This window comes from Melopsittacus undulatus, chromosome 1 (genome assembly GCF_012275295.1).
Source record: "Melopsittacus undulatus isolate bMelUnd1 chromosome 1, bMelUnd1.mat.Z, whole genome shotgun sequence".
Taxonomy (NCBI): domain Eukaryota; kingdom Metazoa; phylum Chordata; class Aves; order Psittaciformes; family Psittaculidae; genus Melopsittacus; species Melopsittacus undulatus.
The window spans coordinates 35,328,650-35,341,204 of NC_047527.1; the positions used below are offsets into that span (position 1 = coordinate 35,328,650).

The 12,555-nt window shown below is 39.0% G+C and overlaps 1 protein-coding gene across 1 annotated transcript in view; it reads left to right on the forward strand.

The window, feature by feature from the left end:
- Positions 1-7,463, forward strand: part of CPA6 (carboxypeptidase A6) — an 89,718-nt gene extending 82,255 nt beyond the window's left edge. Inside the window, exons 10-12 of the mRNA XM_034062811.1 lie at positions 1,091-1,293; positions 6,104-6,188; positions 7,276-7,463. Coding sequence (XP_033918702.1) covers positions 1,091-1,293; positions 6,104-6,188; positions 7,276-7,463 — 476 coding nt within the window. The remainder of the gene's footprint in view (positions 1-1,090; positions 1,294-6,103; positions 6,189-7,275) is intronic.
- Positions 7,464-12,555: the final 5,092 nt, after the last annotated feature.

The window sequence follows — 12,555 nt, forward strand, 5'->3', positions numbered from 1 at the left end:
GATTGCATAAACCTGTTTTAGTTCATATTATTATGCCTTCTCACACACTGCTTTTTTTTATTTGAAGATGGCAGTACTTACTATACAAAGGAAAGCTAATAAAACACTGCTTTTGTAAGTCCCTGGTGACACCAGGGAATGTCACAAACAAATTACTATTATTCTGTGGGTCAGTGTAAAACATGTGGCATTTTAAAGTCACAGTGGATAAAAGAGTGGAGTAGATTTGCATAAATATTGTTCTTTTAGGCTCAGGCCCTAAGCTGTAAATGAGGTGATGGCTTACATCCAGAATTGCTGAACGATAAAGCAGCCACTGCCACATCTCCTATTCTGAGTTTCATCTTTCAGTACCTCATGGGATGTTACAGGCAGGCTACACTTCTGTAGCTTACTGCCATGTGAGCAGGTTGAACTGAACCCCAGCCCCAAACTTGAAGGAAAATTAAGCCCTGTACAAACTGGAATTATTCCTATTTTAGCTAACTGAACAATCAGTCCATTGCCTTGTCATTTTTTTCCCATGAGATTTGCAAAAGTAAAACTAGGCAGCAGTCAGGAACTATTACCACGTTTTAAACCGGTCTCCAAGTTTATGCCTTTTGTGGTTATCTACCTACCATTGTAACCACCACTGTAATAGCTAGTACATTAAAATGCTCGTAAAGACTAGATTTGTCTTGGCAGTGACTAGTGAAAGAGGTATACCTCTCTGGTTTCAAATAGACCCACTGAGACCCTTCAATAGTTTTAATGCTGGAATGCTACCATAAAATATGCCACTTATATGGAAAGCCAGAGAAGAAAACGCAATGAAGTCAGGCTCTCTTTTTTTCTGTTGGGTTAAAAATATGTCCTCTGGGAAGAACTGCATGTAGCTGGCCAATTGGCAACTTGGTATGTATACTAGATGAACAAGCAGATTTGCTGTACTGAGGTCCCACTGGTTCATGCCTATCAGTCACAAGAAAGGAATCTGTTTATTACTTTTCACACTTGTACACAGGGGCCCACACAGGCTGAGCCAGAAGCTGACCCTTGGGAAATTCTCTGTAACCATTCACCATCAACTTTCTCTTTCAATCTCTAGATGAAGGTGCTTCCTTTCACCCATGCGATGACACCTACTGTGGTCCCTTTCCTGAGTCTGAGCCTGAAGTAAAGGCCGTTGCTCATTTTCTCCGCAAACATCGGAAACAAATAAAAGCCTATTTGTCCTTCCACGCTTATGCACAGATGCTGCTGTACCCTTACTCTTACAAATACGCAACTATTCCAAACTTCAGCTGTGTGGTAAGTACGTTAAGACTTGGGAGAGTACGCTTCCGTATATAATAGTCTTTTGCTCAGAGAGGAGACTTGTTTCTTCAATACTTTGCACATATTTAATATTGAGCTGTATTTATTCTGCATCTGCTTGCAATCGCATTTCTGGTTATATAACCTTCACTCATAGTGAATCAGCGGCAATTTGATTAGAATGGTATAGTGCCTTCCACCCATCAGTCCCTTTGAATTACTTTATAGGATAAATCCCTGGGTTTTAATTATAGTTATATAGTTATTATTTAATTAACTGTAATGGGAATTATGTCATTAAGTCCTTGGGCATCTAGCTGAAATTTCTGTCACTCCATACTCAGAACTTAAGCACTGTGAACACAAAGATCATCTTCAATGTTATGACCAAAATAAAATCAAAATGGTTTATGTTTATCAATTAGAAATCTCATAGATTTCACCAAAAGCAAAGCTTGGATTGCTTTATGTGTGATCCTGATCAGACACAGTATTTTTTAACCCATTAAGACAACCAGTTACTTAACATCAGGGGATTTTGTCTATTAGAAAAATAAATTAATGAGAATACAAGGGTGTTATGCAAGCCTATTGATTGTACATTTCATCTATTCCATGCTCATCCAAATGCAGAACTATTCCCTCTGCTGACATCTGCTTTTAGCCAGTCTCCTGTGCATAAAACTGTCCCTGTGGTTTATTCTCCTAAAGAAACATGGCTAAGCTTTACTTTCTGTTTGCTCCTCCTCGCAGACATACATTGCACTGACCAGTTGTGAGCCTCTTTCTCTCAGATCCCAGTAAATTGACATTGTTCATGTATCTCCCATTTAGGCATTGAAAGTTGCAGTGGCTTTTTTAACTGGCTAGTTTAAGCTAGTTTACTCCAAGGGAGCTTAGCTGCACCTTAGATTTATCCTGTACAGGATGAATGATGTCAGTCCCTGGAGCTTCACTGAAGTTTCACTCAGCTGCCCTCCCAGGAGGTTAAGCAGGAGGTACATCACAAACTAAACCTCTTTGTTGGTTTATTTCTGTTAAGACACTTGATTTCAACAGCTACTAAAAATGCTCCTGTGTGATGTCATTCCTGCGACACAACAAATTAGAAGTTAACTAAGCAGCCAAAGGAGCTAAAAATACAAGGCTTGTGGGGACTGACTAACCAGCCCTGCACTGACTGTGAACAAATCCATGAATCTTCTTTTTATTCTTTCTTAACCCTCTTTTGGGGAATGGCAGAGAAAAAGGAGGTCCCCAAGTTAATTGGTAACTATCACTTACCAGTGAACATAGACCGGGAATTTAAAACCACAGGATCTCGTTCTTTGCACCAGGAGGTGCAAGAATATTATTTTAAGAATGGACAACACAGCAGAAGGTAAAGACATGATATTAGGAAGAATCAGCATCTTCCCTGCAAGTAGATGATGAAAATATCCAGAATAATGTAAGGCAACAGCAGACACTGTCATTGTAAGGAAAAGGAGTCTCTAACTGAGAGTTTTCACACATGCCAGCAAATCTTCAGTACATGTTGTTCTTGTTGCTCAAGGGTTATTTCCATCCTGCAAAAGGGAGTAGCTGGCCCTCAGCACAAACACTCTATCTTTCCATGCACAGCTTTTAGACCCAAGGAATCAAGTTTTTGATGTGTAGTAGGTGTTTCCTAGGTTTGGGAGACCTTGGATCAGGCTTCTCATCAGAGTGGAGCATGGACCTAAAGGGACAAAGAAAGGCCCTGTTTTAGACAACAGCCCTAGACAAATAAAAGCCAAATCCCAATTCTAATATTTTGCCAATATTTGGACTCTATACTACTATTTATTGCAGTGGGTCAAAAAGAACAGGGAGGTTGGAATAAAAAGCTGAAGTGATTTCCTGTTATTTAGAAAGCTCATTATGGGGATCATTTTGAAAATGAATGGAATATTGGTGGTTGTTTATTTGTGCGCTTTAACATTTGCCTACAGCCAAAGGCTCCATCACCTGGTGGCTCCTAAATGAATAGTGCTTAATATTTGAAGTGTCCAAAATGGTGACTTAGGCTGAGGTTTCAGATTCTCCATTTCTCTTAGAAATTACAGTGAGCTGGAAAACAGCAGATCTCTGTTTCCTCCTGCTGATGGAGCAAGCTTTGCTGGTCTACACAGACTGTGTACAGTGGACAACTGTAGGACTCCACTTGCATAGCAGACAAATAACATTTGGTGCTAACAGGGGGCCACAGTTAATCCTGAGCAGACGAAAGGATGTCTCTGTCTGGGTCATATCTTTCTAGTGAGCTGTCAGTTACCATTTCGATTAAAGCGTTCAATTATTCAGAGCTGCTTTGAAACTGGAGAGCTGTGTACTGATCGCAACATGCATATTCTGTTCTAATTTAGGCACAACTCTCTTATTAACACTCTCCTGAAATCTGTTCTTTCAAGATAATCAAAATGAAAGTGCACTTTTAAATTGAAAAAAACCCCACTAAACTGCAGAAACCCTCATCCATCTCAAGAGTTTTAAATTTCACCTACCTTTTATCCCTTTCCTGCCTGTACACTCATTTGCCTTAGTGTTCACAGTGAACTTACATGGCATGACTGAGTTTGTGTATGTCTTTGTAAAAATCTGGTAATTTTATGTGAAGCTTTCTCCTTAAAGGTGTTCAAAGACTGATTGCCTGGACTTATTCAGGGTCCAGCCTGCACAGTATAATGCAGTTGAGAACTGCCCCTTTCTTTGAGCACGTAATTCCAACAACGGAAGCAAGAACTACACATCAAAGCTAAGAGCATCAAGTTCACAGTGCCCAGGGACATTTTCCTGCATGGTGGACATGGACTTTGGACACTCCCAGTCTGACCACCAGATGCTTGCTGCCTCTGCACAGAACTGTTGTTCTGGTTTTAAATGGGCATTATCAAACTATTTCATCCGTAAGATTTCAATAGAGCTTGCTTCTGTTGTCTCACTGCTGTACAATACAAAACTCATGCACAAGGAGTCTTCTTTGTGGCTACCAGGACATTGCCCTCCACCCATCTCAGCTCCGTCAGCTGAGCCCTGTCTCCTGCTCCCTTGGTCACAGCAGTGACCACCCTGCCACACAACACCTCTGACCCCATCGTGGGTTTCATGTGTCATGACTCACAGAAGTTGAGGCATCTGTTACAGGAAAAACAGTCCCAAGTGACAGCACTTCCCCTGTTCTCAGGCCTCCTTCCAACCTCCTCATCTTTGGTGTTAGGTAATTCAGAGGTTGCCCCTCACACCATCTGGTGACCACATCCCAACCCAGCAGAAGTTCTCAGCAGCACTGACTTCAGTGGTCCCCACCTCCATGCACTGCCTCATGGAGATAGCAAGAGGAAAAGAAGCTGAAAATGTCAGTCTCCAGCACTGTCATCCTTGTGCTGAGTAACAAAAAATCTAGTTGTGCCGAATGGATTTCTATAATGGTGTTAAAAAGCGCTCTTCCATTTGCTAAGAGCAGTTCTCAGTGTAAAATAAATTCTACAAAGCCCTACTTTCTGTAAGTGAAAATAATAGGATTTTTTCCCCTGGAATGACATTTTAAAGCAGTTTTCTCTGGCTTCTCTAGTCGGGCAAAGACCCACAGCAGGAATGGGGTCAGACTGAGGATTAAACCAGGATCTTGATTCCTGGCAGTGGCAAACAAGTGGAAGATGAGTAAAAATGTATAAATGGGAAGGCAAGTATAGAGTAATCCTTCCCCAGTGCATTCATCTAGTGTCTCATGATAACAAGGTAAGGACCAAGCTCATGAAGACTTGCAAAAAATGAAACCTACAGCTCTTCAGTTCACAGAACTGAAACATCTAAAGCAACGATTGCAGCTTTACCCAGTGGCTCAAATTCTGTAAGTTTCCAGCTCCTAAGATATGCATTTCTTGCTCTTTATAGGGAGATGGCTCTGTGTTTTTCTAGATGCTCCTTCACTCTCCACAGTCCTTTTCTTTGGGATCATAATATTCCTTTTTCTTTTGAGTACATGCCTCCTTTATCTGTGTTTGGATGCACTATCCACATGTGACCCTCAGAATTTGCCATGGGCCAGGCCTTTCTCATCCCATTTCACAGGATACCATGAGTTCCTAAACAGACTGCATGCATATGGATGTTGAACTGTAGATGTCAATTTTCCCCATACAGTACTGAAATCACACGTATCTGCAATAGTGGAAAGACTTCTCCAAGCTTACATCATCTTTCCCCAGAGAAAGTCAGACCAGCAGTGAACATTCACCTGTCCATCACAGATTCAGGAGTGAAATTTGCCTCCTTCCTTTTTCCTGCTCTTGCTCACTGAACCACTGTGAAGTATCACCAAGAGATCATTTCTTCTCCACAAGCCCAGCAGAGATGAGATTTAGTGAATTTGGAAATGCACCCACACATACTGGCAGAAAATGCATGCATGGCTTTTAAACTGCATAAAAGAGATATTGTTTCATCTCATGATCTCACATGTTTCCTAAATCTGTTGTGTCACTGATTTGGCATATATACATATATATATAATGTAATATTTGTATATATTACAAATACTTAATGACTGACAATTCACAGTGCAGTAAGCTTCTTTATGCCATGAAAATACTGAACCAAGTTTTTCAGGGAATTAGGGAATTGCTGTCAATAAAAATAAATAATGCATTTTTCCTTTAAAATAATTTTACATTAGCTACCATGAAACACAGCATTGAGCTGGAAGTTAATGATCAGGTTCCAATCCTATTACAGTATTTAATTCAAAGTCTAATTTATACATTTGTTTTTCTCCCTCCCACAGGAATCAGCAGCCTATAATGCTGTTAATGCTCTTCAATCAGCCTATGGTATAAGATACAGATATGGTCCTGCATCTAGCACTTTGTGTAAGTTTTCCTCTAGCACAGATTTGTGACTTTTACCTACCTATGGTAAGAAGGAAATTACCTTTATAATAACAAAGACAGCAAACATTGTTTAAAGTGAACTTTGTTCCAGCTGTAGATGATGAGGAAGGCGGAAGATGAAGTTTTGTAACTGGTTCAGTCAGTTGATTGCAGTAAGATGAAATTGATGCAATAAAAGAGATCTAAAAGCAATGCATTTGGAAGGTGAAAGCCAGCGAATAACATGTTCAGAACATGTAAAACCAGCATCTCTTCTGCTGTTGCTGTGTTTTGTGCCTCAGATGTGAGTTCCACTTTATTGTGGGCCTCCATCTCACAGCACAGTTGGCATCTTGTGCTCATTACGGTGCAGTCAGTCACTATGTCAAAGGAAGAGCAGTGTGAATTAATGCCAGAATTGCACAGAAGACAGCAGGCCACATGAGAGATGGATCTTTATATAAATATAAGTGTCTTGGGTAATCAACATATGGAGATAAGGAAAGCATAAGAAGCACACTTCCTTGGGAAGGTTTGTTAATATTAGACACCACCTATGCAAATGCTCTTATGCTGTAAGGAAATGGTGAGAAGGCAGAAAATAAGGGAAAATAATTTTAAAAGCACTTTGAAAAGGAGAATGTAGATTATCAGCTTTCTCCTTTCTCCCTGCAAAGGAATTGCCTAAAGTCCCCAAGTTAAACCTAGGAGTTTGCAGAGCTCCCATCCAGCTGGAAGATCTTTGTGGAAGCAAAGTTTTATTTGCCTGGGAACAAGAACAAATTGAGGCTTTATTCTATATGTTCTCTTTTATTAAAGTTTTGCTTTACACAAAAAAAAAAGTCATTATTTTTTTTCCTGTGAAAATCAAGGGTCTAATCCATATTGTGCTGAGCACCTTTCACTGGTGCTGGGTACCCATGCCCTTCTCTGAAGGGTGTTTAGGATCCGGGCAAGCAAAAATCTGGAGCTGCAAGTATACTCACTGAGTCCTGGAGACAAAACACCACATGAATCCCCTGGTGCTTTCAACATGACCTGCATTTAACCTGGGTTTTTTTAATCTTCTTTTGATTCTCTCTCTCAGATGTGAGTTCAGGTAGCTCTATGGACTGGGCCTACAAAAACGGAATCCCCTATGCATTTGCATTTGAGCTGCGTGACACTGGCCATTTTGGATTCTTACTTCCTGAGACGCTGATCAAACCAACCTGCACAGAGACCATGCTTGCAGTTAAAAATATTACTCTTCATCTGCTGAAGAAATGTCATTGAGAGCTACTTCTAGGAGCTGGGAGTGAATATTTTACTCTCAGTGCTGATTCCTTCTAGTGTGTTCAGTTGCCATTTTAAGCTTGACCACTTCAAAATTATAGAAGCTAATGGAAAGTATGGTGTTTCTACCAGATCTACTTGGTGGGAAATGGAAAAATCATTTAATATCTGCTCTACAAAAGTCCATAAAGTTGATATACTATCTTAGTTACAGTTTGGTGTAAAATAGTCTGTTCTGTTTGTAATAAAGCTTTGATGCTGCAACTTCAATGGAGCAGGTCCACATAGAGATGCCTGAAATAAAACTCCACTTCCAGACAGTCCCTGGATTTAGTAGTCCTTTCCCTAACAGGAAGACTTCCCTTAGTAGGGTCTTTTGAACCAAGGGATAAAGTTTACATTCATGTATATGTACTCTCTGACACAGGCCCATGTCTATAGCAGTAAATGGCATATAGCTGCAGCTGGCCATACTGCAGGTGACTATGTGGCTTCCTTCTGCATGTATACATACATATGTATATGCACTTTTGTGATTTTTTTTTTTATGTAATGCAGGAATTAGACCCAAGGTTTCCTTTAACAGTTCAGAGAAACCTATTTTCAAATGTATGTATTGGGGTGGACTCAAAATCAACATACTGCTTTTGAAAATGTAACTGTTCTAGAGATGTGTAAGAATTATAAAGAAACATTATGGATATACAGTACTCTGGTTTATGGAGAGACAAAGCAACTTGCCATGACTTGGAACTTGGAAGCTGACAGTTGACTGGTACATCTGAGTTCTGCTGCAATCAGTGTCTGCCCATTTCCACCAGCCAAGGATCTAGCCTTAAAGTGACTGATACTAACTGATACCTTATTTATCAGTATTTTTGCAGTGAGTTTTTTAGCTCTATGGCTATGCGGCAGTTCTTCTTGGAAGTCATATTTTTTGCATGTTTTACAGGAATTAAGAATAGATTCTTAAGCGAGCCAGAGGTGAAAGCAGAAGCATTACAGATGAAATACAGTGAATAAACACCATGGTTGAAAGAATAATAATGAAAGGACAGAGAATATAACAACTTTTTGAGGGGCTTTTGGTACTTTTAAAATACTATTTTTTTGATCTTATTATATCTGCAAAAGCATATATTTTAGTTTATTAATTTTGAGTTTAATCTTATACCATAACATGTTAAATAAAACATATTTGTTAATAAAATCATCCAAATATTCTTCATATTTCATTTAATTGTTAAAAGTTTTAGTTCAAGGATGTGATCATTTTACATGACTGACACCAATGATTCAATCTTTTACAAAAACTACATCTTCTCTAAATAAGTACTTGAACTTAGCAAATGGGCAACCTTTATAAGACTAGGAAGCACCATATTTAAGAACACCACTGTTTTCAGGACTGCAAAAGGCAATCAGTGAGCAAACATGGCAGAACTGCATTCAGTTGGCTTATATTCTGTTAATAAAAAGTATTTATTTTAAACAAGCTTTCTGAAAGGTTTTTGTTAAACCGGAGTAGAAACTTGCATTCCTCAAAACAACTCAAAAAATCTAGGGCAGAGAAGCAGAAGATATTTTATCTACCCACTAGTCATTTCTGATGCTTATGACCATGATCATTGAATAGTTTGAAGACAGCAGTAACTGTCTCTTGCTATGCCCAGATTCTTGACCAATGGCCTTAATAGTGGTGTAAATTAAATTTTAGCACCAATTGTTGTGAGTTATTCTGGATTTGGGTGACATGACTGAACTACTACAAGGACATAAGAGACTAAAGTGAAAAACAAGGTGTAAGGGATGCCTAATGAGCATAAGGCAAACATTTACCTCTGGATTGTTACAGTACAAACCTTTCCAAGTATGGGCCAGAAGAAACCAGATTCAGATGTGATGGTTTGATTCTGCGTGCTCATAGTCCAACAATTCATCAAATGAAATATTCCAGCTTTATCTTCATACCATTACAACTCCACTAGCACAAACACAAAGAACAAAAACACAAGCTCTTTTATGTACCGAAAGGACCTAACATTGTAGATCTAGCCGACCTTCTTGGACAGGAACAACTGCAAGCATTCTTACATTTATCTAAGAAGCTTTGACATTTAGAGTTCTTGATACCAAAACCGGTCCGTGAATAAAGCCACATCCTGGTATCTGGATGGACTCAGCCTGAATACTATGTGTTATGTGCAAATGAAAACTCTGACCTGACTTTGAGGACCTATGCAGGGTAATCTAGTGCCCCATAGCTGAATACAAGTGTAAACAGTTCCTGGGGTTTTTTTAATTTCAGGATCATTAAAACTGGTCAGAAAGACAGTCACTAGAAAAGAACAAACACTATTTGCTGAATTAAGAATATGTAAGACAATTTATCAGCAAGAGTTATTCTAAATAGAGTGGTTTACCTTACAGAAAGAACTACTGGAAATCAGCTATCTGGATATGGAGCAACAGCCTTTGTGACTTACTAATGTTACTTCTCTGAACAGTTCTTATCTCCATAATTACTTCTCTTCCCTTTGTACTACCCCTCAGCAGTCTTTATTGCCTACAGGACAAGAGAATCAATAACTGGTTTTGAGAAAAGTGAATTTATTTTATGACTGTAGGTATACTTTATCATTCAACACAATAAAAGGTACACGAACAGCAAAACACTGGTTATTAACCCAGCAGTTAAAATCACATATACAATGATTATGTCAAATACAGAAGTTACACTTCCAGGGATTATTGATAGAATAATTATAACCACTTCTGTAAATTTGAAAAAGTGCTCAGACAATCTTTTGTGAACATTTGGGGGTATTTGATAGCTTTTATTTTTTTATTAAGAAAAAAAACCCAAACTGAGACTAACATGAAGGAAACAGAGCTATGCCTCTTCAAGTCACCCTTCTTAACAAAACAATTACCTTGAATCATTATTCATAAATTGATAAAAATCTGGCCTTCAAAGGTGAAAAAGGGTATTGATTTTTGCTGCAAGCTTTGAAAAATAGCACAACTGATGGGTGAAACTCCCCATGTGTTTTTCAGAAGTCACTTAGAGAAGGCAGATGTATTTGCTCACTCATGTAACATGTAAAGCCTATGGGAAATTGCAGTTCTTTTTAGAAATTTCTGAAGATTCAATAGAAAGGGTTCAAATGACCTTGAGTACCAACATGCATCTACTTTGAAACATCCAGTGCCAATCCACTTGTCTGTAAGAAACTGCAGAGTGTAGATTGCACTGCCTACTTGGGGACTGTGCAAAATAAATGCTTATTGAAAAGACTGCATCTAATTCTTGAGGTTGGGAAGAAAGCATTGTATTTCCTACCAAAAGTAAGTTACTAATCAACTGTTCTAGTTTATTAATGTTAAATAATCCCTTCCATTTTTATGTTTACATTCAATGTAATGGTATCACTTAAAGAATAATACATGCAATAGAGTACAAGTATTTTCGTAAGCCCTTTTGATTTTTCCTTTGGCTGTGTGAAACTATTATACCATTTCCATAGCTCACTGTTGTACAGTGGTCACATTCATTGATAAAAGATGTCAGTCTTACACTTGATGACTTCGCTTTTGACTTCTGTGCCTAAAAGCCAGATGTTACCATTTTCATACGGTTCTTAAATGATGGCAAAACACCATAATAATATCTTAGATGTGCAGACACAGCCCCCCCGCTGCTGTAGAAAACAGGACAAGAGAACAGAAATCCAAATAAATTGCAGAGATACTTTGAAAATAAAAACCCTATGACATTAGCTGCACTCCTTTAAAACATTTTTACTCACCACACAAAACACCTTTTCTGAGTTGTAAATTTCAAAGTCTTCTGTCCACAGAAAACATAGGCTATTTGGCATGCTTAATGTATGCCTGAATTCTCATACTCACCCAGGATAAAAATTAAGGTCCAAACAGGTATAATTGCTTCCTCCTTCACTGTGCAGGAGGAAGGCAGGGTGAGAAGAGAGCTGCCTTCTTTGCGGCGGGATCACTAGGCTTTCAAGCCCTATCAGCACCACGAAGTCAGGATTACTGCTGCTGGTGACAGGCCTGTCTTGGAGGAAGGTGAACAAGTCCAGAGTGGTTTTTACAGTCCTCAGCTCAACATGCCTGTCACTGCAAGCACAATGCAGCTTGTTGGAAATTCACTGCTTTAGGCTGTATGTGGTGTCAAAAAGGCCTGCCTTAACACGGTGTTCTGTTAATATCTGTGGATTTTGGATAACAAGAGTCACAACAGAACACATGGTTCTCTCCTTAGAAAATGATGTTTAGAGCAAGGACGTTTAGAATTGGCAATTCTTTAGACCCTGAATGCTTGTCCTTGCCTGACAGCCAGAAGCGATCAAGCAGAAAGTCTTGGCTCTTCCTGCTTTCAGCGGAGTAGTTCAAGCCCTCTCCTGAGGGACTGACTCAAGCATGGCAGGGCTTGCCCTTGGATTTAGAAATCAGGGAATGCACTCATAAATAATAGATTCAAATGTTAATTAAAAAAATCTGCCACTGTCCCCAGCCATGCAGAAAGTGCACTTTGCCCACAACAAAGGAAATCCATTCATTTGCCATAAAGGCATACGGGGGGTAATGTATTTCATCCATCCTGCTTGCTCTTAGAGTCCAGACACCTTAGCACTGCTCAGAGCTATTGAAAAATATATGTGGAGAAACAGTCATAACAATGAAGTATTTTAATGTACCCCTGGGTCAGTAGGAGCACATACTTTATCTCAAATAATAGATAATGAAATAAACACTGTGGAATGACTGTGAGCAGGTGTTTTAGTCTTTTGTGCTGACTACAATGTGCCAAGCTATTCCTCTGAATACCAGGATGGCTCAGTGCTGGGAGGGCTGCCTCTTTTTTTAATCAAATAATGAACCCTTTTTTTTTTCAGCAATTATTAGAGAGTATTATGTTAGGTCTGAAGATACATACACACACCATAGAGTCTGAGAAAGCTTCATTTTATAACAGATTTTTCAATTTTCTTGAAAATAATTCATCTGTTAAAATCACAGCCAGAGTTTTCAGGTGGCTTATTCTTTTATAGCATAACTGAAAAAAAAT